This window comes from Moschus berezovskii, chromosome 20 (assembly GCF_049115385.1).
Source record: "Moschus berezovskii isolate FMDL1 chromosome 20, NW_MosBer_1.0, whole genome shotgun sequence".
In the NCBI taxonomy this organism is placed as follows: domain Eukaryota; kingdom Metazoa; phylum Chordata; class Mammalia; order Artiodactyla; family Moschidae; genus Moschus; species Moschus berezovskii.
The window spans coordinates 39,286,948-39,313,718 of NC_142479.1; the positions used below are offsets into that span (position 1 = coordinate 39,286,948).

At 50.9% G+C, this 26,771-nt stretch overlaps 1 protein-coding gene across 2 annotated transcripts; it reads left to right on the plus strand.

Annotated features, from left to right (window-relative positions):
• The first annotated feature begins 1,431 nt into the window (after window positions 1-1,431).
• LOC129542964 (tumor necrosis factor ligand superfamily member 12-like) lies at window positions 1,432-18,120 on the plus strand. Of its 2 annotated transcripts, none has more exons than XM_055405800.2 (7): window positions 1,432-1,605; window positions 1,738-1,788; window positions 2,351-2,423; window positions 3,058-3,111; window positions 3,196-3,231; window positions 17,559-17,683; window positions 17,869-18,120. In XM_055405800.2, the coding sequence occupies exons 1-7, from the start codon at window positions 1,447-1,449 to the stop codon at window positions 18,118-18,120; spliced, it is 750 nt and encodes a 249-aa protein (XP_055261775.2). In that variant the 5' UTR covers window positions 1,432-1,446. The 2 variants fall into 2 exon arrangements, with proteins under 2 accessions (XP_055261775.2, XP_055261776.2); XM_055405801.2 differs by having other exon boundaries at window positions 1,741-1,788.
• Window positions 18,121-26,771: the final 8,651 nt, after the last annotated feature.

A 26,771-nucleotide genomic window follows, 5' to 3' on the forward strand; every position in this document is an offset into this window, starting at 1 on the left:
GGAAGGAAAGTTATGACCAACCTAGACAGCATATTAAAAAGCAGAGACATTACTTTGCCAACAAAGGTCTGTCTAGTCAAGGCTATGGTTTTTTCAGTGGTCATGTATGGATGTGAGAGTTGGACTGTGAAGAAAGCTGATCGCCGAAGAATTGATGCTTTTGAACTGTGGTGCTGGAGAAGACTCTTGAGAGTCCCTTGGTCTGCAAGGAGATCCAACCAGTCCATTCTAAAGGAGATCAATCCTGGGTGTTCATTGGAAGGACTGGTGCTAAAGCTGAAACTCCAATACTTTGGCCACCTCATGCGAAGAGTTGACTCACTGGAAAAGACTCTGATGCTGGGAGGGATTGGGGGCAGGATGAGAAGGGGACGACAGAGAATGAGATGGCTGGATGGCATCACCAACTCTGTGGACATGAGTTTGAGTGAACTCTGGGAGTTGGTGATGGACAGGGAGGCCTGGCGTGCTGTGATTCATGGGGTCGCAAATAGTCGGACACGACTGAGCGACTGAACTGAATTGAACTGAACTGAAAGGTGGCTCCGCACAAGGGACTCCATCTGGGGGTCGATTCAAAGGACCTCAGTGAGCTCCTTGTAGCTCCTCGCTGAGCTCAGGTAACTCCTATCATTTGCATAAGTGGCTTGTGTGTTTCCAGAGAAGTGCATTTGGGGAACACACTTGGGGTGGGGGTGGGGGGCGCTGTTCCCAGCGCACAGTTCTAGAAGCTTGCTGTTCTCAGGTGCAGGATCCTGGGGTTTAAATCAACTACCAACTGATTTGCTAAAAGAAGTGGAAACGCAGCCTGCATTAATGCCAGACCTCAGCTCTTTTCCTTACTTGCAGGAGGAGGTTCTCTTTAGGTGCGGCTGCTAAAATCCGAATATGCCTTGGCCTCTAACTGTGTTGACTGAGGGAATAATAAGACCAGCCACATGCCTTGTCACCTTGGCCTGGAGGCCTAATTTAGCAATCTCGCTCAGGCAGGACTAGACCTGCCGCAGTTGCTGCGGTGTTCCAGCCCCGCCATCGGCACCCAGGCCGCGTGGAGTTTCTGCTGTTTCAACCCTCGCTCCCTCTCTCCAGCCGGCCTGCCGCCCACGTGGAGAGAGCTCAGCCGCACACCCCAGCTCGCCCGCTGCACACTCACACACACAACGCCCCGCTTTTCCGCGCTCGGGAGGTGCCTGCCCCCCGGCCGGGACCCGCTCTGGGCTCTGCAAGACGAGCGGCACGCGCCCCGCTCCGTGCACTGCGCTCGGCCCAGCTCGGAGTTTAATCACAGTGTCCGGTTTGCTGTCCTCATCTCCCCCCTCTCCAGCTCCCGCCCCATTTCCCTGGCCCCTCCCTCTCCCCCCGCCAGATCCGCCCGCCGGCTCCGCCTCCCCCTATCCTCTGGGTCCAGGGATGGGGGGCCGGTGAGGCAGGCACAGCCCCTGCCCCATGGCCACCAGTCGGATCCAGATGCGGAGGGAGCTCCGGGGGGAGCCGGGAACCGCCCTGCTGGCCCCGCTCGTGCTGGGCCTGGGCCTGGTGCTGACCTGCCTCGGCCTCCTGTGGGCCGTGGTCAGCCTGGGGAGCGGGGCATCGCTGTTTGTCCAGGTGAGGCCCGGATACACACCCCTCCCTGGGACTGTGCCGAACATCTGATGGGGCTGGTGGGAAAAGGGGCCAGGAAGGAGGAGGGTGAGAAGTCAGGTGGAGAAGGACAGGGTAACGCTGCCTCCTTCCCAGCAGGAGCCTTCCCAGAGGGACCTGGTGGCAGAGGAAGACCCGGACCCGCTGGTGAGTGGGGGGTGGGTGCTGGCTACATGGTTGCTGGGCATGGGAAGTGTGTGCCTCGCTTGTGCTAGCCATGTGTGTGGGGTGTGTGTGCATCAGCCCTCTCATGCCTGGGTTACATGAGAGAGTGACAACTGTGTGTAAGGGGTTTGTGCCCCCTTGGTGTCACTCAAGTACGAAGTGTTTATTGGCCGTGGGGGACGTGGGAGTGTGAGATGCAGGAGCCTGCTATGGAAGAGGGATGCTGGCTGTGTGTGCAGGGTGTGTACTCATTGTGCACACTGACTGGGTGTGGGCATGTGTGTGTGTGTGTGTGATGTACCAATTGCTGGTTGAGAGGAGCGGACTAGGGGGATGTGGCTAGACTTGGGGAGAGTGGTGAGGGCTGAGCCCTGACCCCAAGAACTTGCCTCCTTGGCTGCTCTTGGCTGAGGCACTCGGTCCTCTTGCTGACTGGTCCTCTTCCTGACTGGGCCTCTTGTGACAGGCCCCCTGTCAGTCTTAGTTTGTATCTCCTGGAGTCCCTGGTGAGATCCTGGTTTAGCTCTACCCTTAACGCCCTTAGGACCTGAACGCCCAGCCCGAGGAAAGCCAGGATGCTGTTCCTTTCCTGAAACTGGTTCGGGCTCGCAGAAATGGTGAGCAGCCCTTTATCCCAACCTTGGGAATCATAGTATCATGGTGGCTTCTAGACTATCGGTTTTGTCCATCATAACAGCCCTGAAAAGCAGGCAGAGCAAAACCCATTATCTTTGCTTATGGGTAGAGAAACTGAGGCACGGAGAGGAAAAGGGGGGGTTCAGAGTCACAGACTCAAACCTAGAATTCTGACCCTCTCTCTGAAGCTCCTTCCATTGCATAGACCTGCTTCTCACTCAGACCCCACCCTGAATATGAAGGCAGGTGGCCAGGAGTTAGGAGAGCTCCTGATGAAGTCAAGGTAGGGGAATCAGAGGCCCGAACCCCCAAAAGCAAAGACTTATGACTGCGGTGACCCTGTGACCATGTATCCAGGCTTGCAGGCTTACAGCTGTGGGCTCAATGTGATGATTAATAATCCCCTCTTGCGCTCAGAAGCATCCCACTTTGGATGATAAATTATCAGTGGCTGTACCTGTGGAGGAAGATAAGGCCTGAAGTTCTAAGACCAGGAGACTGAATAGATAAGGATGCCAGGGTACTGGGGGGAACGGGGCTGAGAGAGTAGCTCCTGGCCACCCACCCCCCAGACATGGGGAATGCTTTGCCCATCTGTCTTTCCTTGATCCTCAGCATCTAAAGACCAGAAACCACAGGCGCGCAGAGCAGTTGCAGCCCACTATGAAGGTGGGTGATGGGGAGCCATGCCCAGGGAGATGGGGTGGCTGAGGCGCAGGGCAGGGCTCACCACCCCTTTCCTGTGTCTTACAGTTCACCCACGACCAGGACAAGACGGAGCACAGGCAGGTGAGATCCCACCCCACCTCTGAGCTCTTCTTTTACCCTCACAGCCCTAGCCTTCTGGACAAGGGACCCCCTCCAAAACCTTGACTTCCCACCTGCATCCCCACCTTCAACATCAGAAACTCCAAAATCCAGTTCAAGAAAATGCGTCAGGCTCGCTTCTCTTGGCTCCCAAAACTGGACTTTCTCCGTGACTCAGACATGGGACCCCAGGGAGACCCCTTCCCCTTTCAGAGACCAGGCAGATCCCCCCACCCAACCACCAGCCAGACTTCTCCTTCAGCCCTTGCTCATCTCCAAGAAGCATCTTTGATTTTTTTCCCCTCTTCTTTCCCCCTCATATTCCAAGAGTTTTCGTGCTCTGATCATTTTTCTCTGAATATTTCCAGTCTCTGATCTTCTTTTCCATCCCCACCCCACCCCCACCTCAGCACCATGACCTCAGAACCTCAAACTCGGTCTCCAGCTCCTTCCCCATTCTAGACTTTCCCCACCCCTACTGTGTCCCACCTGTGTGGCCAAGTTCAGCCTCCTTAAGCCTGTCTCTCATTCTCCTATTGCTTTTCTGCTTGGCTTCCAGCCTCTCCATGCTCTGGTCTCAACCTCTTTTCCTGGCACATCCTTATGCCCTCTCCACACTTGTTGGCTGACACCCCCTCCCCACCAATGGGCTTCTTCTGGATTTTGGACATACTGTTCCTTCATCTGGAATTCCCTTCCATGTGACGGGCCAGGAAGCAAGACATGAGAGTGACTTAGTCTAGGGTTGGCACTGAGATGGAGAGAAGTAAATGGATTCAGTGTGTAGTTTGAAGAGAAGGACTTGCTGGAGCAGGATAAGGGAGGCGAGGGAAGGAATGACTTCTAGATTTTTAACGTGGGCATCTTTGAGAATAATGATGTCTTTCATTAAAGTGATGTTAACCAGGAAGGGAATAGGTTGGGAGGGCATGTAAATTAATAATTAAATTTGAGAGCTAATAATAAGTGGATAAATAATAATAAACAAGTGAGTTTCACAAATAGTTAGCTGGACTTGGTGAGTGGCTCAGGTCTGGGCAGGGTGTGTAGAGTCATCACCAGATGGATGGTATTTAAAGCTACAGGACTGGATGAGACACCCACGAGGGAAGGGGGCCCCACAAGGAAAGCCCTGAGGCTCTTGGAGCAGAGTAGGAGAATCCAGCAGAGACTGAGAAGCAGCCAGAGAGAGGGGAAGAAACCCAGGGAGGGCAGTGTCCTGGAGTCTCAGAGAAGACATAGTTTCAAGAAGGAGGATGTGGCTGTCTATGTTGAATGCAGCTGAGTGGTCACATGAGATGAGAACAGAGAAATGACTGCTGCATTTAATAACATTCAAAGTCAAAGGGTGGTGTCTGGTGTGGTTAGGTTGGAAGCCAGTGTGGACTGGGTTAAGAGAAAATCGGAAATAGGAATCAGCGACAGTGACGATCCTCTCCAGAAGTTTCTCTGTGACAGAAGCAGAGAAATGGGCCAGGAGGTAGACAAGGATGTGAATCCAGGAAAAGTTCAGTCCTTAAGCGGTACTGCCCAAATCATACCTAATACCTGCTGCTGCTAAGTCGCTTCAGTTGTGTCCGACTCTGTGTGACCCCATAGACGGCAGCCCACCAGGCTCCGCCGTCCCTGGGATTCTCCAGGCAAGAACACTGGACTGGGTTGCCATTTCTATTCAGTGTTTAATCTCACCTAATCCTTGAAAGAGGCCTAAAGGGAAGAGAATCCAGTCATCTCCTTTTTACAGATAGAGATGATGGTAACCTGTCCAGGTCACGATGATGCTAAGAGGTGGGGCCGGGATTTGAATCCACTTAGCTGTGCTTGTGTGCCAGACATTGCATGAGAGGGGATTGCCAGTGCAGGGGTGGGGGAACCTGCAGGCAGCATCCGAGAAGGAGGGAGGGGGTGGACTCCAGAAGGAAGAAAGGGACGGGACGTGTCACCTCATCTCCCTAAGAGGGTCAGTGGTGACCATGAGAACAAGCCGGTCTGTGGTTTGGGTGGGAGGACATCAGGTAGCCCTTACCTGATGACTTCGGGCTCCTCTGGAGATCGAGGGAGATGGGCAGCAGGGACAGCAAAAAGCAAGCCTAGTAGGGAAAAAAGGATGATGGCCAGGCAGTAAAGAATGAAATTTAGTGATACCATGGTCTCAGGCACACCATGCCCTTAGCCGCAACGAGCTCCAACTACTTCCCCAGCCAGGAATGCCCTTTCCCCTTCTCCCCCTACTCTCCACGCGTCAGGCCAGCCTTCCTCCCCTCTGTCTGGACCATTATTTCAGCAGTTACCCGGACGTTTACTCATTCGGTGACTCAGCACACATGAGCTGAGATGCTACTGTTTGTATGGACCCAGCTAGGCGCCCACACTGAGTAATATCCAGACCTATTTGCAAGGAACTGCTGTCGAGGAGAGGAGGCAAGCAGATAAATTTGCAAATTACAATGTGGTATGATAAGAATAATAATGAAAGTAGCAAGAGACACATGGCCAGTACAGAGGAAGACAACTTTACAATGGAATCAGGGACTCTTCCTCAAGGAGGCATGGGCTCTTCCCCAAGTGAGTATAAGATGGACAGAGGGGCAGGGCCACTTGTACAAAAGCCCAGAATTTGCCAAGAGTCTGACGAGGCTAGAGGATGGGGAGCAAGCGGCTCAATGTGGTTGAGGAGATAGATCCACAAGAGCAGGATGGGATGAGGCTGGAGAAGCATACAGAGCCAGGTCACAGTTGGAGTCTGGAGGTCATTCTGAAGTCAAAGCAGGAAGACAGTCTCGCGTCTGCATTTGAGAAACATCACTCTGTGCTTCTGTGTAGTGCGGCGAGTAAACTGGACAAGGCAGTTTACTCCAGGTGGAAACAGGGAGCCTAAAGAGGAAGGAGCCTGAAAAGAGTCCCAGTGAGAAATGGCTGAGTCCACACACACAGTTGAGGGAGACAGTACTTAGGTAGCAGGCTTGCTAGGAACCGGTGATCAGTGGATAAACCTGGTGAAGGAGAGAGAGGCTTGGGTGCTTGATAAGAGGTAGAACCAGGAGCCCACTGTGGAATGCAGATAGTCAAGCAAATTTGGGGTCAGGGGGGCAAGCTCAGTTTTGGTCTAGGTGAGTTTGAAGTGGGGAGCATGGGGAGGTTACTCTAACCGCAGGCAGGTAGCAGTGTCAGGAGAGGCAGGCTCGGGCAAAGCTGGAGACTCAGATTGGAGTCTTGCGAAAGGCAACCCATAGGTTGGGATGAAAATGCCCTGTGAGCATTATGTTCTTGAGAAAGGAACCAGGACAGTGCCCCGGGACAGGCAGAGGATGGGGGTGCCGGGAAGGAAGCTTCTCAGGCTACTGAGATGAGGTGCAGGAAGCCCTGGAGAGCAGCCTGTGGATCCAAACAAGAGACAGCTGTCTCTACAGCCTCTTCCTCCCCTCTGTTTTCTTCCCACCAGCATGTGCTTGGTGTCTGCTCAGAGCAGGCCCAGCTGCAGGGCCTGGGGTGCAGTAATCAGACCAACTCCCCTGCTCCTTGGGGGAGGCAGACCCCAAACTATCACAGACGGAAATAAAGATGATTTCTGTCCTTGGTGACTGCTGTGAGAGAGATGCAGTGAGTGGAGGAGAGTTTAATGGAGACTAGCTATTAATATTTCAGACTGGGAGGCCTGGGGAGGTCACTCAGAGCGACCAGACTGACTGAAGGGAGGGAGGAATCCTGGGGTGGGGGAGAGCAGTAAAAACCCTGTGGAAACAGTGAGCTTAGTGCCTGGTAGGAACAGAAAGTGGGCCTGAGGGCCTGGAGTCTTGTGATTTGGAGGAATGTGTGAGATTATATCTGAGAGGGAAACAGGAGGCTCATGGAGGACTGGGAAGTCACTTGAGACCCTGCTTTGTCATTGGATTGTCTTCTTTACAATTTGTAATTACCTTTAGTCTAGTTTTGTTGTTATTGACGGCTTTATTGAGATATAATTCACATACTATACAGTTCACCTTTTTAAAATGTACAGTTAAGCTTTTAGTATAGTCACAGAATCGTATGACCATCACTACAGTAATTTTAGAGAGTTTTCATTACCTCAAAAAGAAACCCTGTACACTTCACCCACCACACTATTTCCCTGATCCCCTCCAGCCCTAAGCATCCGCTAATCTACTTTTTGTCTCTATGTATTTGTTTATTTGGAAATTTCATGTGCATGCGTGTTCAGTGGCTTAGCCATGTCTGACTCTTTGCGACCCCATGGACTGCAGCCTTCCAGGCTCCTCTGTCCATGAGATTCTCCAGGCAAGAATACTGGTGTGGGTTGCCATTTTCAACTCCAGGGGATCTTCCAGACCCAGGGATCGAACCCCATCTCTTGAGTCTCCTTCACGGGCATGCAGATTCTTTACCATTGCGCCACGTGGACATTCATAGAACATGTGATCCTTTCTGACTAGCTTCTTTCACTTAGCATAGTGTTTTCAAGTTTCCTCCACATTGTAGCATGCATTAGTACTGTAAGGTCAAAACAGCTCGATAATGTTAGGTAAAAATAACTCAGACACCAGGTAAACGGTGCAACAGGCTTTAATGGCGAGCCGCTCCCCGGCGGGATTCCCGGACCCAACAAAGCGAGGTCGAGGAAGTCGGCGCCCAAACAAAGACAAAGAGCAACTTACATAGCTTCACAGTAAGGAGCAGCGAAATTTTTCCGAATAAGGCAAGGTTTGGAATGGTGGTCTCTCATAGGTCAGTTAGTCAAGGTGGTGAGACCAGGTTGGTCGCTCGGGAGGTTAGGAGGTGGGTTTGATTTCTGTCAAGAGCTGTTACATCAGAGACTTTTCAGCAGCGGGGAAGGAATGAGTAAGTACAATAGTCAGAGTCTGGCGGGACTTTTTCCCGCCGGCGGGAAAGGAAGAGAAGGAGAAGCCAAGATGGCCACCGGGGTCCGGCCTTACATTCCGACCCTTTGAATAGAACAGGGGGCGACGTTGTCGTCTCTGGCTACTTCCTGCTAGAAAGGGGCGTCTTGGGGTTTTTTGGGTCATGGCCGAGCCCCGGTGTCCCCCCCAGGGGTTTTCAGGGTTTTAGGCGGGAGTCTGGAATAGGTGGCTATCATCATCATCCATCTGGTGGCAGCTCGGGTCATCTTTTGCAGCCGTTGAACTATGCATTGCAGATGATACATGGGCCGAAGAGCAATATGAGTAAAATGACTACAAGAATAATCAAAACAGATTTCTACCAATCCCCCTCTATCCAGGACAGGACCGAAGTCCAAAAGGGAATATTTTCTAGCAACTGTTAGATCATATCCAGGAAAAAGAAACTTAGGCCTGTTAGTATGGTTTTGATTCTGAGGCCTGTCATGGTGTCGCTGTCATTCGGGCTCCTCAACCCCCCACTACTTGTAGCTTGAGTGAATGAGTGAAGTCGCTCAGTCGTATCCAACTCTTTGCGACCCCATGGACTGTAGCCTACCAGGCTCCTCCGCCCATTGGGTTTTCCAGGCAAGAATACTTGTAGCTTACTTAGACCCAATCCTGGGTCTCTGTTAATTGCATAGGCTGGTTCTGAGACCTCAGGACCATAAGTTGAACTGAATTTACCCATTCTCTAACAAAGCAGGTCAACTTGTTGATGATGCAGGACCCAATTGTTAGCAAGAGGAGGAAGAGGACGAGTGGGCCCGCCAAGGCTGAGATTAGTCAACCAAGGGAACCGGTTGAACAATTGTTCATACCGTCCGCTCTCTTTGGGTTCTCTTTCTTTAATACGGCGTCTCAACAAAGCCATGGAGTCTTTAATGACTCCAGAATGGTTAACATAAAAACAGCATTGTTCTCCCAAAGCTGCACAGAGGCCCCCTTGTTGCATAAAGAGGAGATCAAGCCCTCGTCTGTTTTGTAGGGTTACCTCCACTAGGGAATTTAGAGATTCTTCTAATTTAGTCAGGGACTGTTCTAGATTTTTGAGGTCTGAGTCAATGGCTGACTGGAGGATTCTGTAATTTCTGTCTTGTAGGATCAGGGCTGAGGTTCCTACCCTTGTAGCCCCGGCTATGCCCAGTCCCACAAGAGAACTGCGGCTCCTCCGATAGCTCGCCTAGTCCTAGGCGGGAGAGGGGAAAACGCCAGTTCCATTTGAGTCTCTTCATAATAGGTCATCTTAGGAAACAGCTGGACCATCACACAGTAGCCTTTTCCAGAATTTATAACAGTGCCATGAATACAGGGGGCAAGACCTGTTGAGCAAGCCCACCAAGTGGGGACAGAATAGTAAGAGCCGTTGGACACCAAAAGGGTATTGATTCACAACCCCGCAGGGGCTCAAGCTTCTGGAGATATAACACATGTGCCTGCTCCCGTTACCTGTTGGAGTGAGATTTTTCCCTGTTGTCCCCATGGGCATTGAGTTTGGTTGACCACAGTGTGGTTGTCAGTTATGGCTATCCCTGAATAGAAGGGTGGGTGTGCATCTAGGCAGAGCCAGCATTCTCTAGTGAGATTAGGTCGGGAAGCATTGAGGGCTTCAAAGGTTTTGACAACGAGGTCCCGGATCGGGTAGTTTTGGAATGAGGAGGACCTGGCGGGGGCAACGGTCACTGTGGTGGGTGATGGAGGCCCAGTTAGGTTTTGGCCTGGTGAGTGAGCTATGGGTGCTGCGGTAGGGACTAGGACCCCCATGCCTCTGGTCGTCTACTGATAAGGGGGTTCTTTCTTGAGGAGGATAGTGAATAAGCCTCCAGGGTTGTGATCATAGGTTTTTAATCCCCAGGTTTTGCCTGTTTCCCATGTTCAGTCTTGTTGGCCCTGAGAAGTAAACGTGATTTTAACGGGGTTACACCCATATTTGGCTTGTTTTGGGCAAGTTTTTACCCTCCAGCCATTATAGTAGCTGTCTTTAGTATCATGTCGAGTGATCTGGATAAGATCGTCTTTGACTGGGGGGTCCCAGTAAATATCCCCTGTACTCATGCAGGATGAAGATTTACAAAAGTAGTCATTGGCTCCCCCACATTGTTTCCTCCAGTCTCTATCAGAGGAACCCCTCCCGGAGTATTTCCCAGGACACACATAGAAGTAATTATGTCGTGCCCCCCAAGCACTCTGGTCTGGGAGCAAATCGAATAGGTCAAATCCTAATTCTGGGAACCAGATATTTTCAGGGGTTATATTTGACTTTTGGACCAAAATTTCACCCGTTGAGGTGTCTTTTATCATCCAGGTGAGATTAAAGGGTTGGTGGGGGTTGGCAGGGTTGGCAGTACATACAGTTAGCAGTGTAGTCAGAATCAGGAGCACTTGAGCCAGATTAATTGGAAGAAGCCGCAGAGCGAACATGGCTGACTAGGATATTAGGCAGAGGAGAACCAAGGTGTAAAAGTTGATCTGAGTGTCAGTATAGGGGTTGAAGTTTCCCGTACAGCAGCTCAAATGGCACGAGGCCCGTCTTGGAGTGGGGAGTTGTTTGGATGCGTGTGAGTGCTGCCGGCAGAAGGTCAACCCACGAGAGGTGTAACTCGGAGGACAATCTCGCCAGGTGGGCCTTGAGAATGCCGTTGGTCCGTTCAACCTTGCCCGATGATTGAGGCCTGTATGGGACATGTAGGTGCCAGTAGATATTTAATGATTTAGCAACTTGTTGAGTTACCTGGGAGACAAAGGCCAGGCCATTGTCAGATTGAATGGAGTTAGGCAGGCCAAACCTCGGGATGATGTGGTTGAGTATTGTGTCAGCAACGATGCCGGCTGTCTCTTTGGCTGTTGGAAATGCTTCCACCCATCCTGAAAATGTATCGATAAAAACCAAAAGGTATCAATAGGCCTTGTGGCGTGGCATGTGAGTAAAGTCAACCTGCCAGTCTTGTCCTGGGATGTGCCCCCTTAGCTGGTGAGTCTTATGGGGTGGTCTGAGTCCCCCTTGGGGAGAGGCTTTGGCGCAAATGAGGTACCGGTTGTGTGCTGACCTGATGGTGGGTTGGAGATGTAGTGGAGAAAAAAGGGGGCTGAGGAAGGTTAGGAGGGCTCGGGGCCCAATATGTAAAGAGTTGTGGATATCTGTGATTATTTCTAGTGCTTGTTTTTCTGGCAGGACCAGCTTATTGTGAAGCATGATCCAACCAGAAGGATGTCTGGAGGAACCCTCTTGTGAGAGGAGGGTTTTGGCCTCATCAGCAGAGTAGTGAGGAGTGAGGGAAGTTTTGAGAAATAGGATAGGTGAGGACACCTGGTCAAAGGTTAGTTGCTTGGCCACCTGGTCGGCCTTGTTGTTGCCTAGGGACACAGTGTCATGTGATGTCTGATGGCCTTTGCTGTGTATGACAGCGACCTGGGTAGGGTATGAGATGGCCTTTAGGAGTTTAGCAATAAGTGGGGCGTTAGTGACCGGGGAACCTTTGGTAGTGAGAAAGCCCCTCTCTTTCCAGATCGTGGAATGTGAGTGGGCGATCAGGAAGGCATACTTGGAGTCGGTGTAAATGTTAACTCGCTTTCCTGCCGACAGAAGCAGAGCTCGGGTAAGGGCTATCAGTTCCGCCTTTTGGGAGGTGGTCCCTTCTGGCAGCCGATGAGCTTCAATCACATCGGTGGTTGTGACTATGGTGTAAGCGGCCGTTCGACAGCCATTAGACCCCCGTTTGGAGCTGCCATCTACAAACAGCGTGTTATCGGGGTTTGTCAACGGTGAGGCAAAGAGATTAGGTGGCGGAGAGTTGACTCACTGGAAAAGACTCTGATGCTGGGAAAGGTTGGAGGCGGGAGGAGAAGGGGACGACCGAGAATGAGATGGCTGGATGGCATCACCGACTCTGTGGACGTGAGTTTGAGTGAACTCCGGGAGTTGGTGATGGACAGGGAGGCCTGGCGTGCTGTGGTTCATGGGGTCGCAGAGAGTCGGACACGACTGAGCGACTGAACTGAACTGAACTGAACTGAGTGAGGGTCTCTAAGATTTCTGGGCAGGAATGGGGTTCAGTATTGCTGACAGAGGAGGAGACAGGGAGCGCAGGAAGGGACGATAAGGGGTTTAGTGGAGGACTGCGACCCAGGGTGACCTGAGGGTTATCAAGGAAGGTCAGGTAGAACTGTTGAAGCCGGGATTCGCTGAGGTCTGATAAGAATCTAGAAGCTAAGAGGTCGGTCAGGCGGTGTGGGGAGTAGATGGTTAAAGTCTGGTCGAGGGTGAGCTTCCTTGCATCGGAATAAAGAGAAGCCGCTGCAGCCAAGGCCCGCAGGCAAGGAAACCATCTCCGGGCGGTGGGGTCAAGCTGTTTGGAAATGTATGCCACTGGAAGCATCTGTGGACCTGCCGGCTGCATGAGGGCCCCAAATGCTATCCCTTTTATCTCGTCTGAATATAGGTGGTAGGGAAGATTAGGGTTAGGCAGAAATAGAGGAGAAGAGGACGGTAGGGCCAAATGGAGACTGTTGAAAGCTTTGCGGACTTCTGTTTCTGAGGAAAGCGGCCCCGTGGGAGTATCTTTTGCAGCTAGGTAGAGAGGTCGGGGAGAAGGCAGTGGCAAGCCACTCCAGTACTCTTGTCTAGAAAATCCCATGGACGGAGGAGCCTGGTAGGCAGAAGTCCGTGGGGTCGCTAAGGGTCGGACATGACTGAGCGACTTCACTTTCACACATTGGAGAAGGAAATGGCAACCCACTCCAGTGTTCTTGCCTGGAGAATCCCAGGGACGGGGGAGCCTGGTGGGCTTCTGTCTATGGGGTCACACACAGTCGGACACGACTGAAGTGACTTAGCAGCAGCAGCAGCAGCAGAGAGGTCAGGCCAGAGTAGCATAGTTAGGTACCCAGTGGCGGAAGACTCCAGTTAGTCCCAGAAAAGATAGTATCTGTTCCCCATTGGATGGGGGAGAGAGCTCCCGAAGCAGGCTCAGCCTGTCGAGAGTGGTTGGGATGATCTTCAGGCCTAGGTAGTTTACGGAGGGCTGTGTCAGTTGAGCCTTTTGTCTGGAAGCCCGGTACCCCCTGGAGCTGAGAAAATGAAGGACTGTCGTATGAGTCTGAAAAAGGGTTTGTGAGGGGCTACAGAGAAGGAGGTCATCTACATATTGTAGGAGGACGCTGGGGGCCAGAGGACAAGAGGCCAGGTCTTGAGCTAGGGCCTGGCCAAAGAAGTGGGGACTGTCTCTAAACCCCTGTGGGAGGACAGTCCAAGTGAGCTGAGAGGACTGTTGAGTCTCGGGATCGGTCCATGTGAAAGCAAAAAGGAATTGACAGTCTGAGTGGAGAGGGATAGTGAAGAAAGCATCTTTGAGGTCGATGACTATAAAGTGGGTCGTATTAGGCAGGATGTTAGAGAGCTGGGTGTAAGGGTTAGGCACTACCAGATGGGCAGGGATTACGGTTATCAACCGGAGGTCTTGGACCAGGCGGTAATTGCCTGAGGCCTTACGTACTGGAAGGATTGGTGTGTTGCAGGGTGATGCTGTGGGAACCAAAAGCCCCTGGCCCAAGAGGCAGTCTACGATGGGTTTGAGGCCACATAAGTGAACTCGAGAAATGGGGAACTGGGGGCGGTGTGGGTAATGTGAGGGATCTTTTATCTTGATTAGGATGGGGGTATGGTGGGCAGCCACCATGGGGACCTCGGTGTCCCATATTGTGGGGTCTATAAGGGGAGATTCAGAGGCACAAATGAGGAGTAGAGGTAGGGTGGGGGAGTAAGGGAGTGAGGAGGGCAGATGTATGGTGGCTTTGAATTTAGCTAGAATGGCTCGTCCTAATAGTGCAGTAGGACATGAAGGAACTATCAGGAAGGAATGTGTGAACAGGTGCCGGTCAATCTGACAAGGCTGTGGTCCCGTTTGCAGAGGCTGTGAGGGCTTGCCATCTATACCTACCACCGAGATCTGGGAAGGAATTAGAGTGCCCCCGTAAGAGGGAAGAACAAAGTAGCCCCCATATCTATCAGGAAATTGATAGGCTTACCTGCCACTTGAAGCATTACCCTGGGCTCGGCTTGGGTTATGAGGGTCACCGAGTCTGGGCATCATCAATCTTCGTCGAAGGAGAGGAGCTCCAAGGTGGGAGACGAGGGTGGGGCGTCCTTCCGGGAACCCAAGCCCCGGCCCGATGGGGTTGAGACCTGAGCTGCCTGGGGACAGTCGCTCGCCCAATGTCCCCTCTGCCTGCAGCGAGGGCATGGCTTAGTTGGAGGCCGGGGATTTGGGCATTGTCGGGCCCAATGACCTTCATGGCTGCATTTGAAGCAGGCTCCCGGTGGTGGCTTCTGGGGACCCACCTTTTGTCCCGTGGCCGGCCGCAGGGCCTGGGTGTGCCAACCAGTGCCTGGGTGTGCCTTTCAAGGAGGTTGGCCTGCAGTTCGGCCTTTTGTTTAAGCCTTGCCTTGCGGCTGGCTTCAGCTACTTCTTCCTGAGCATTATATACTTTAAAGGCCATTTTTACCAGGTCTCGGAGAGGAGTCTGAGGCCCGTCCTCAGCCTTGGACAGCTTTTTTCTGATGTCTGGAACTGACTGAGATATAAAACGATTAGCCAGGGTGGCGACCCCTACTGGAGAGTCAGGGGCAATTCGGGTGTAAGTGGTAAAAGCTTCGGTCAGTCTATTGAGGAAGGCGGCAGGGTTTTCATCAGGGCCCTGGGTTACCTCATCTAGCTTTAACACGTTAATAACCTTGAGAGAAGTATTTTCCATCCCCACCAGTAAACATTCTAACGTGTACCGGACGTTGGACTTTCCCCGTTGTCCCTCCTGATAGTCCCAGTCTGGATTGACATTTGGGATGGCAGCTGCCCCAGGGGGTTGGGCGGGATCTGCCAGATTTGCCAGATGGTGTTGATCGGCTACCGTTTTGGCCGCCGCCCAGATGGCCTGCCTTTCTTCCGGTGTTGTGGTGGACCCCAGGATCACAAAGACGTCCTGCCAGGTGAGGGCATAAGACCGGGATAGTTGGGTAAAGTTTTTTATATAATTGGAAGGATTGGCTGAGTAAGAGCCCAGTTTTTGTTCGATGTGGGAGAGATCCTGGAGGGAGAATGGTACATGGACATAGGCCAAGCTTTCCGGGCCGGCCACTTGCAGGAGAGGGCACAAGGAGGCCGACGATGTTTGGGGTGTTGGGTTAGGTGCGGTTTGAGACCGTGTGTGAGCTGACAGGTCAGAAGGGGGAAGGAGTTTAGGAAGGGGCGGGTATAGTGACGGGACAGAGGGAGCCCCCAAGTGAACTTCTGGGGGATCATCTCTTGAGTGAGAAAGTCGTGGAGAAGGCAGTGAAGGAGGGGTTGGTGAGGCGGGGGAGGAGGAAGTCGAGGGAGTAACAGGAGTGGAGGTGCAGGGTGGGGGTGCCGTCAGGTCCTCTGGAGGAACCGCAAGGGCGGAGGTTTCCTCAGTCGCTGTGGATGATGTTCTGGTTGGTGGCAAGGGGTCAGGAAGGGTCATGGTTAGAAGGATTTGGGAGGGGGAACAGTTAGTACAGAGGGTGGGGCGGGAGCGCAGCAGCCAAAAAGCCTGTACATAGGGCACCTCAGACCACTTTCCCGTCTTTCAACAGTAATTATCTAAATCACAGAGGATATCAAAATCGAAAGTCCCCATTGGTGGCCACTGTGAGCCATTGTCCAGAGGATATTGAGGCCAAGCCTCAGAGCACAGAGAGGTCAACCATTAGGACGGATTTCTCGGGAAAGGTGTAGGGTTTTGAGGTTGGTCGGAGAAGGCAATGGCAAGCCACTCCAGTACTCTTGCCTAGAAAATCCCATGGATGGAGGAGCCTGGTAGGCTGCAGTCCGTGGGGTCGCTAAGGGTCAGACACGACTGAGCAACTTTACTTTCACTTTTCACTTCCACACATTGGAGGAAATGGCAACCCACCCACTCCAGTGTTCTTGCCTGGAGAATCCCAGGGAAGGGGGAGCCTGGTGGGCTTCCGTCTATGGGGTCACACAGAGTCGGACATGACTGAAGTGACTTAGCAGCAGTAGCAGCAGCAGGAGGCACTCTAATGGAGTTGACCAAGCCCAGTCAGCCTTGGAGGCGGCCGTTCCCATGGCGAACGGCAGAATATGCTAAGGGGTCGAGTCAGTCAGGTGTCCCTGAGAGAATCAACGCCCCAGTGGGGAAGGGGAAGGGCCACTGCAGTCAAGACGGACGTCTCCGAATTGACTGGCGCCGAGGAGCAGGCCTGGCCTGTGGGAGGAGGAGTTCAAACGCAGCAATGATTTCAATGCCCAAAACACCCTAGGACCGATCGCCAAAGGGGAGGCCTGCCCCAAGATCTGAGCCGAGGGACTTACCCTGTATGCTGCCAGACGGTTAAGCGGTCCTATCGAGGTGATCAAGCAGCCTGGCCGGGCGCAGGTTGGACCCGAGGGGGCCACAAGCCCCGCGACTGGCGGGATGGGCCCTCATCTTGAGCCCCACGTTGGGCGCCAAATGTAAGGTCAAAACGGCTCGATAATGTTAGGTAAAAATAACTCAGACACCAGGTAAGCGGTGCAACAGGCTTTAATGGCGAGGTGCTCTGGACCGAACGGAGCGAGGTCGAGGAAGTCGGAGCCCGAACAAAGACAAAGAGCAACTTATAGCTTCACAGTAAGGAGCAGCGAAATTTTTCCAAATAAGGCAAGGTTTGGAATGGTGGTCTCTCATAGGTCAGTTAGTTGAGGTGGCGAGACTGGGATGGTCGCTTGGGTTGGGGGTTGATTTTGGTCAAGAGCTGTTACATCACAGACTTTCCAGTGGCGGGGGAAGGAATGAGGAAGTACAATAGTCAGAGTCTGGCGGGACTTTTTCCCGCCGGCGGGAAAGGAACAGGAGAAGGAGAAGCCAAGATGGCCACCGGGATCCAGCCTTACAAGTACTCCATTTCTTTTTATGGCTGAATAACATCCCATTGTATGGACTTAACACAATTTCCCTTATCCATTCATTAATGGATGGAGATTTGGGGCCATTTTACTATTTTTAATTTTTTGCTTTTATCTTTTTCCCTTTTCATTAATTTTAATAACCCAAGTAATACATGATTCAAGTAATGCATCCATACCTTCTCCAAGTAAAAGAGCAAATGGTGCAGACACCACCTATAAAAGCCCCCATGCTTCTTGAGTCCTACTCCTCTCCCCAGAAGCAGCTGGTGAGAACTTGCTATTGTTCTAGTCCTCTGTGTCAGGTTTCTTCACCTAACTTCCTATCACACTCCCAGCTCCCTAGGCCGAGTCTCCTTCCTTGCCCCGGGCCTCCCAGATACCTTCTGGGTAAAGTGGGCCCAAAGCTTTATCAACGCAGGGACTCACTGGCCAGTGTGAGAGAGTTCTATAGAGCGATTTCCCCCTGTCTCTGAACACCCACATTCAGGTGTGGACGGGACGGTGAGTGGCTGGGAGGAGGCCAAAATCAACAGCTCCAACCCCCTGCGCTATGACTGCCAGACCGGGCAATTCACGGTCACCCGGGCTGGGCTGTACTACCTTTACTGTCAGGTAAGCCCCACCTGGCTCCACAGGTAAAGCCGGGACTGAAGGAGAAGGGCTGGGCTTCGGGGCTGGGGCAAGTTAAAGGTGGGGGGGAGCGTGGAGTTGGGCTGAGAGGAGCCTTGGGCCCTAAGGACACCTGGATGAAGCCAAGGGCCAGCAGGCCTAGACTCCGCCCTCCCCTGCCCCGCCAGGTGCACTTTGATGAGGGGAAGACTATCTACCTGAAGCTGGACTTGCTGGTGGATGACACGCTGGCCCTGCGCTGCCTGGAGGAATTCTCGGCCACTGCGGCCAGTTCCCCCGGGCCCCAGCTCCGTCTCTGCCAGGTGTCAGGGCTCTTGCGCCTGCGGCGAGGGTCCTCCCTGCGGATCCGCACCCTCCCCCAGACCCAACTCAAGGCTGCCCCCTTCCTCACCTACTTTGGACTCTTCCAAGTTCACTGAAGGGCCCCGATCTCCCGGTGGCTTGTCCCCATGGCCGCTCTCTGAGCACCCCTGTCCCCTCTGCCCCACCCTGAGCTGCTCCTCCCCCAGACCAGCCTCTCCCCCCGAAGGCTGCCAGGGCTCACGTGATGTCCATGCCACACAAATATTCCCAGCCTCTCTAACCGCTCTCCCCACCTCCAGCTCTCCCCCTCACTAGCTCCCCAACCCTGGCTGCAGCCCCCCAGGACACTGTGTTTACTGTACTCTGGGTGATGATGGGTCCTCCATACCCCCTCTTCAGGCACTAAGAGGGGCCGGATGCCAGAGACACTGGGCCTAGGCCAGGAGTTCCCGAATGTGAGGGGTCAGAGACCAGGACAGGCTCCTCCCCTGCAATTCCCTGTGGATTTTTAAAACAGATATTATTTTTATTATTATTGGGACTAAATGTTGATAAGTGGATATTAAAGAGAATGAGTCATGGTTGCTCTCTTTATTGGGGCTTAGGGGATTATCCTCAGGGTGGCTGAGGGCCAATGAAAGCGAGGGTCTGGGAGGTGGGGGGTTGGGGGAGACGGTCACCTGGAATTCCAGGACGACATCCAGGCTTGGGCACGGACACCTACGTGCCTTGAAGCCCCAGGCAGGAGAGAATCAAAAGGCAAACTGCCAGGAAAAATAAAATCAATTCTCTGCCCAAGGTCCAGCAGAAGTGGCCTGATTTACCTAGGAGGCGGGCTTCCTCCTGTGGGGAATCCCTGGGCTGGGAGGAGCAGCGGCCCATCCTCTTGACAGCCTGGGCACCTGCAGCAGGTGCTGGCACCAGCCTGGGCTGGGACTTGGTGCAGGGAGGGGGGAACCGGGGGGGGGGTGGGCAGGGAAGCAGGCGCGATGTGGGGGCTCAGGGTCAGGAAGTGGAACAGTAGGGCCCAGGAACACGGGAAGCTGCGTCCCAGGGTCCAGGCAGGAGTCCTACAGTGGTGGGGCGCTCTGGCTGTCTCTTTCTCATTTGTCCAGAGCCTTATGTAAGAGCGTTTCTGGGGAAACAGGAAGTCCCGCTTGCCAAGTTCAGCAGAGAGAGTAGTGCAGGCCTTCTTCCAACACATCCGGCCTGGCCTTAACCCCGGAACTCAGCCAGTTCCCTGCTTCCCCGACCCTGGTTCTCCTCCCCACTGACCCCCTCGCCTCCCCTCCTCTCCCACCTTCAGTCACGGTCAGCAGACTGCCCGGAGATCTCACCTGTGCCTGGGCGCGAGGGTCTTCCACTCTCAGCCCTTGACCCTCGGTTTCCCTTTTTCTTCTTCTTCCCCCGAAACCTTTTCCTTTCCCTTCCTCTTTTTTTTCTTTTTGGGAGACGGAAAAATCTCCGGAAAGGCGGAGGAGAGCTCCTTTCACCCCTTTTCATTTCCCCGCCTCCTTCCCTCCCCCACCTTTCCCTCCTCCGGCTTTTTCCTCCCAAATCGGGGAAGTCCTCCCCGGCTGCCACCCGAACGCGGTCTGAGCGCCTAGGTGGAGGCGGCGCAGGCCTTTTGTACTGAGGTTTGCGCCTGCGCAGCGCGCCTGCCTCCGCGATGCACGGGGGTGGCCCCTCTCCGGGGACAGCGCCTGCCCACTGCGCACCATCAAGAGAGTGCAGTTGCCCTCCCACTGCTCCTCCCTCCCGCGTCGCGGGCGGGGCTTGATGATAGCCATGGAAACTTAGCACTTCTCCTGCCCAAGGAGACTGGATGGGTTAGTGGCGCCAAGGCAGTGCAGGGTCCAGCCTCGGCTGCTGCTGCTGCTGCTGCTGCTGCTAAGTCACTCCAGTCGTGTCCGACTCTGTGTGACCTCGGCTAGCCAGAGTTAAATTTTCCTAGGGGGTCAGCAAGCTTAGTGCTGTGTCCGAGCTGGGGGCCTGGCAACAGGAGGGGCTGGAGGGTGAGCAGGAGGGAGAGAAGGGGGGTGATTGGCTCCACACCGCAGTCACCAACGTTAAATGAGATGACACGAATGCTAAGAGGCCTTTACAAGTTTGGATGAGAAGTCAAGCCCCCCAATTATTTTCCCTCCCCCTGATAAAAAATATTAATTGAGTACTTGCTACACAGTAGGTAGATCAGACACTGGGGCTACAGACCTGGAAAAGTCGAGGACCCGATCTTCTAGAATCTAGAGCCCTTTCTTTGAGAAGGGGCAGGGAAGACAGACAATAAACACGAATAAATGAACAAGATAATTCAGTTGAGGGCAAGTGCCTTGAATAAAGTGAAACGGTGTTACGCGATGGATAGTGAATGAGGTGAGGCTTCTTTAGATGGGGTGGTGTCAGGGTCTGGAAAGGCCTGAGATGATATTACCCGAATAATGAGAGGCAGCCAGTCTCCTAGGCCCTAGGCTCTCGGACAAGAGCTTTTCAGGCAGAAGAAAGAGTAAGTGCAAAGGGCCTGAGGGAGGGTGTGCCCTGGAAGCTGAAAAGTGACCAGGGTGGCTGGGATTTAGTGGTGAGAAGGAGAGTATTATTAAACCATTACTGGAGACGCATGAGGTGGGGCAGGCCAGGTGGGATACTGTAAATCATGGTAAGGAATCCGGATTTCATTCTGTTTTCAATAGGAAGCTATTGGAGAATTTATAAGCAGAAGAGTGATATCAAATTTACATTTAAAAAAATGACTACTTTGATTGTTCTGTGAAGAACTGACTGGGGCGGAGGACTAAGAGTGGAAGCAGGAGGGACCAGGGAGGAGGGAGGGCTATGGGTGAATCAAACTCCTTTGTGGAATGAACTGGAGGAAGCCAGTGAGCTGGAAAGAATGGAATTGAATAGCTCTGTTTGTGGATGGAGACAATTTTGCTAGAGGCAGGGGCTCAGCTGTAGGAAAGTTGTGTCAGGAATTAGAATGTCCTGAACTCAGACCACACAGAATAAATTCCAGATGGAGTGAGGGTGACGTCTAAAAAGCAAAACTATAAAGCACTCAAAAGTATAGACAGCTTTTGGAGGCTGATACCAGGGGAAAAACCCTTAGTAGGAATGAGTGAATTATGGGTAAATTTTATTGAGTGCCTGTTATGTGATAGGCACCCAGCTAAGCATTTTATCTACAAAGAAGAGCAAAGCAAACTTCACTACGTAAAATTAAGAGCCACTTCTGTTTGTCAGCGACACCATGAACGGCTGAGAAACAGATTGGGAAACCGTATTTGCAATGTGAGGGACAAGATTAGGTTCCTTAATGTATAAGAAACACTTAGAAATCAGGAAGGCACAAACCTAGATAAGAGGAGCAAGGATACAAATAGGCAGTGCGTAGAAGTACTACAAATGGCCAATAGAAATATTCAACTTACTAATAAAAATATGCAAATTAAACACAAACTTTTTTTTTCTTATCTGATTTTTCCCTGTTGACAAAAGCCCTGGGAAATAGGCATGCTTCCACAATTTTTGGTAACAATAGATTGGTGTATAACCTTCTTGGAGGACAGTCTGACAGTATGGATTGTTTAATATGCATATTATTTGGCCAAGTTCTGCACTTCTAAAAATTTATCCTTAAATAAAAGACTATTAATGTCTCTCCTCAAGTATGCCCCTCCCCCAGTCTTGCCTGGTTCAGCAAGCACTGGGAGGGCTCCACAGTGCATCCATCCAGTGGCTCCGACCCTAAACCCAAAAGCCGTCTTTTTGACTCTTCCCTTTCCCCCAGCCTCTGCTCAGTCTGTCTGCCAGTCTGTTGGTTCTGCCTTTCAAAATGTGGTGGAATCCAGTCATTTATGACTGGCTCAGCCACCATGGTTCACCCCACCATCGTCTTTCTCATGGGGTACCACAGTAGTCCCAGACCCTAGTTGTTTCTGTTAGAGTTTGCAGAGCAGCTAGAGAGATCTTTTAATCATATCTCTCCCCTGCATGGAATTCTCTTCAAAGGATCCAGACTCCTTACTCTGTTCTGTGAGGTCCTGTGCCTTCTGACCCCTACTGACCTCTCCATCTCATTCCCAATCTCCTTGTTGGTCTTTAACTTCCCTGACCTGCTGGTTGATCCAGAGCTAGGAGCTCATTCCTGCCTCAGGGATTTTATTATTCACTGTTCCTGCTGCTTAGAAAAACATTGCTCAGACCTCTGCAGGTCTGTTCCTTTATGTCAGTATGTTTTCTGCTCAGATGTCGTATCATTAGCCTCTGTTCCCCAACCACCCTATTTAAGTAGCCTCTTTTTGCATTCTCTAACCCCCAGTCTTGACTTTATTCTACTTCATAGCTGGTCAGTACTTGAAAGGATTAGTTTTTTTGTTTCTTACTTCCTGAATAGAATGTAAATTTCGTGTAGGACTTAGTTATTCACCTCTCTTCCTCCAGCATCTGAAATAGTGCCTGGCACATGATAGCCATGTAGTAAAAGTTACTCGAATAAATGGGTGAACAAATAGTTGGACAGGTACATAAAAATACAAATAGAAGGATTTTTACTGCAACATTGTTTGTAAATGATACTGTTTGAAATTAAAAGTCACGTAAGTATGCACTATTAGGAATTCTATTTAATAACCCAGGGTTTATTATAATAGAATAAGACTGTCTTAACAGATTAAGTCCCCTGACTCCCTTTTCACAAACTCCTGAGGCACCGCAGCACCCACAGGGGTCCAGTGGGAGATTTTTAAATTTTCAGAAGCAGAGCTCATCTGCCTGATGCCTTGGGAACCACTGGATTGGGCAGCTTTCTCTTCAGCATTAGATGGCGCCAGATCCCTTTTGATGACGTCATATCTTTGTGAAGCTGGGGTTTTCAGTTCAGTTCAGTTCAGTTCAGTCGCTCAGTCGTGCTGGGGTTTTGCTGCTGCTGCTGCTGCTGCTGAGTCACTTCAGTCGTGTCCGACTCTGTGTGACCCCTTAGACGGAAGCCCAACAGGCTCCCCCATCCCTGGGATTCTCCAGGCAAGAACACTGGAGTGGGTTGCCTTAGCAGTTGCTAAATACTGGGCAAGAATCAGTGTAGAACCAGAGATAAGAGTGTTGTCTGATTCTAAGATCTGAGAAGCACGGAGTGCAACAGGTGTCATAAGTAATTGTGATTCTGGATAAGTAAAAATGTTTTATAAGTAAAAATGTTATTTTTATTTTAATACATTAAAATAATATTTGTCTCAGTTTTTGTGTATTGTTTTTTCAAAGGCTGTTAAGTTGCTCTCATGTAAATCGTTACGAGGTTGTTTGGATCCAGGTATTCACCAAGTGGATCTTATGGCTGTGAGAGGTAGTGAGACAGTAAGGGCATTGTGAACTGCTAAAGTTGAGGAATCTGGATAAAGGAAAAGATTCCTCAACAGTTTACAGAATGAGGCTCCGTTTATGGAAGAATGGGAATATATTGCATTTTTTGAAAAGCATGGAAGGCTGTTCACAAAATTTCACAGGCATCATCTCTGGTGTGTAGGCTTTTGCGAGACTGATTTTGGTCTGCAAGGCTTACCGGCTTACCATTTATATCATGCTTCATGTTAGAGGGAATAACAAAGTTCCACTTAAGCCTGGAGAAACCTCTTGGGGCACAGATAGTATTAAAGGTAAAATATTTTCCAGACGTCTTGACAGTAGTGTATGTCTTGAAATAGACAGGGCTCTTAGGTTGACTGTAAGACAAGCAGTCATCTTTGCTGTTTGAGGAAGGTTTTGGCTGTTGCCAAGTGAGGGGAAGGAAGCAAGGAGGGTTGCTGCTGAGGCTTTATGCACAGCTTGTACAGAGTCGGGGGAAGTGGGCTCCTGATTACATTTGAATGCGTTGCCCCCATTCATTAAAAGCAGTTGTCCACTGTGGAAAGCATGACTCAATTTGTTTATACACCAACTTACTCCAGGAAGAATTTAAAACAGTAATATACTCTTTTAGGTGGAGTGTGGGCTACAGTGTGAATCAGAAGGTTATCCTGGTCCTCAGATTATTTATAACTCAGTGAGGGGTTTCCTATACATGTAGCAGGTATTCGCTGAGCCCCAACCCTGTGCTGGTTACTTTACTAAACAAATGAAACATGATCTTTGCCCTCGAGGATTACAGTCCAGTGGGAGAGACAGATGTGTAAACAAGTAATTAACGTTGGGCTGAGAACTTTGCTGGGGTGTAGATAAGGCTAGGAAGAGTTGAGAATGCTCTGTAAAGAGGTGACATTTGAACTGGGCCTTGAAAATAAGTTTGCCGGAAAGGAGAGCACATGAAGAGAAGGAATTTTGAGAAATCTATTGTAGTTGGAGCAGAAATGTTGCGCCCTTGGAAGTCAAACCTTTACCATATGGGCAGTGCGAACCAATAGATGAAGGTTTGGGGGCTGAAGTATTTTGTGTGTAATCCAAAATATAACTTGGGTAGAGGGGTTAGTCCAGAACATTCCAGGACAGCCCCTGGCCAACTCACAGTGCCTGGAAGCAGAGGGAGTCTTTAGAAGGTGGCTGGTTTGATGAGCGTGGACTTGGAGCAGAGGGACGTGAAAAGCCTTGAGTGTGATTTCCTTTAGGCCTGTCTCTAGTGACTTCTGGAAGCCAGATTCAGGCCTGCTCCTGCTTCGTTGTGTTTCATTCAAGGTAAGCAAACTCTTCTGTTGAGTTTCTCACGAGACACGATGCAGCTGATGGGGTCTGGCTTCGTGAATTTAGTCACCACAGGACCTGTCTCCTTGAGGTTTTGTCAGGTCATCTGCATGAGCGTTGTGGATGTTCAGAACCTCTTAGCCCTGTATCTGTAGACCACTACCCAGCAGTGGCTGATCAGATTTCATTATGAGAGGATCATTGGTTTGACTCTAAGGGAACAACCGTTCTCTTTTCAAGTTCTTTGAGGGCACTTCCCTGCAGTGGAGGGTCCTAAGCAGTTTAGTTCAGTTTCACATGATCCAGGATAATAGAGGAATGCTACCTGCCCAAGAGATGCTTAGAATCTATGAGGAAGACAAACCCCAATAGATAACTTCATTGTGTTATGAGATGTGCAGTGATGGAGGGGTGTGGAAGCATGGGAGAGGCACCAGACTGCCTGGGGAGGCTGTGTAAAGGCTTTGTGGAAGTAGTGCTTGAGCTGAGTCTTTTATTTTTGTAATTCTTACTTTTTGGTCTTTGTTGCAGTGCACGGGCTTAGTTGCCCGGCAGCATGTGGGATCTTAGTTCCCCAACCAGGGCTCGAACCCGTGATTCCTGCATTGGAAGGTGAATTCTTAACCAGTGGACTACCAGGGAAGTCCCTGTATCATATTTTAGTTTCCACAAATAAGTGATATCATACGATATTTGTCTTTCTGTGTTTGACTGACTTCATTTGATATGATTATCTTTAGGTCCATTCATTTACTGTAAATGGCATTATTTCATTTTTCATAACTTAGTAATTTTCCATTATATATATATATGTATCACGTCATCTTTAGCCATTCATCTGTTGATGAGCATTTAGGTTGTCTTGGCTGTGGTGAATTGTGCTCTGGGTGTCCTTGCGTTTAACTGATTGTTTCCGCTGTAGTACCGTAGGATGATGAGCATATGTTTAGAATCAGAGAGAGGTGGATTTGACTTCTGCTGGCTCCTTGAAACTGAGGTCTTGGGCAGTCACTTTATATAACCTCAGGTTTCTCATGTCAAAGAGATAGACATTCACTTACAGCAGGTTAGTGGTTAGGGTTAGAGAAACAAGGTACATTAGGTATGTTTAGTGCCTGGCATGAAGTTGACACTCAAAATAGAAGCTTCTATTAACTTCTTCTGAGTTCTTCTCTGTGGAAGTTTAGTGGACCAAAGCTTAACTAATTTTAAAGTTTCTGGTTTTCAGTGTGTGAAACATTGCCATGGGTTTCCTTGAACAGCTCAGAGCAGAAGTCTCTTCTCCAAGTTGTACCTATTTCTGAGCTCTGCCTTCTCTCCCTTTCCTTCACTGAGTTGGTCCCATTGAGTCCTGGCTGTACCTTCCCCAGGATTCTCACCAGGAGCCAAAACTCTCAAGCCATCTCTTGAGGCTCCAGGGTTCACCCTGAAAATTTTTTGTGCTCCAGATAATTTTCACCAGCCCTTTGCTGTAGCGCCCCCTTCTTCTGTCTTATCCTAAAATGTCTGAACAAAGAAGGAATTCAGGCTGGCCCGAGCCCTTGAGAAAGAGGAGGTGACAAGGATATAGGCAAAGAGTGCCCGACTTTAGAAGGTGAGGTTAGACATGTCTTGGGGCAGCACATCTGTGCTGTCACGGTGTGGGTGGCCATATAGGAAGGTTCCTGCAGGGACCCCAGTTCTGGCCTTGATTTCAGCTTTGGGAAAGAAACAAAGCATTGATTTTGTTCCTTTTCTTTCCCCCCTTGAAACAGCGTTATTTCTTTTGCGGTTGAATTCTATGGATGACAGTGGCCTAGAATTCAACCCAGAGGAATGAATAGTGTGTGTGGAGCCCAGAGCTGCCTACACACTAGTCTGCATGCCCTGTCTCACTCAGAAGGTGACTGGAATGAGCTTCTCACTTGTGGTATTTGACTTTGGCGTTTTCAGAATCAAATATCATGGGCACTGACCTCCCACTCCTCTCCAAGCTAAACCTGCTTAGTTCTTTTGTAAGTAGTTTAGGGTCCTTTGAGGCCTCAGTATAGAGCTCCCCAGCCATGAAGTCTGAAAACTAGGGATTCAGTTTAATACTGGCCTTTCTTTTCCACAGAAGCGA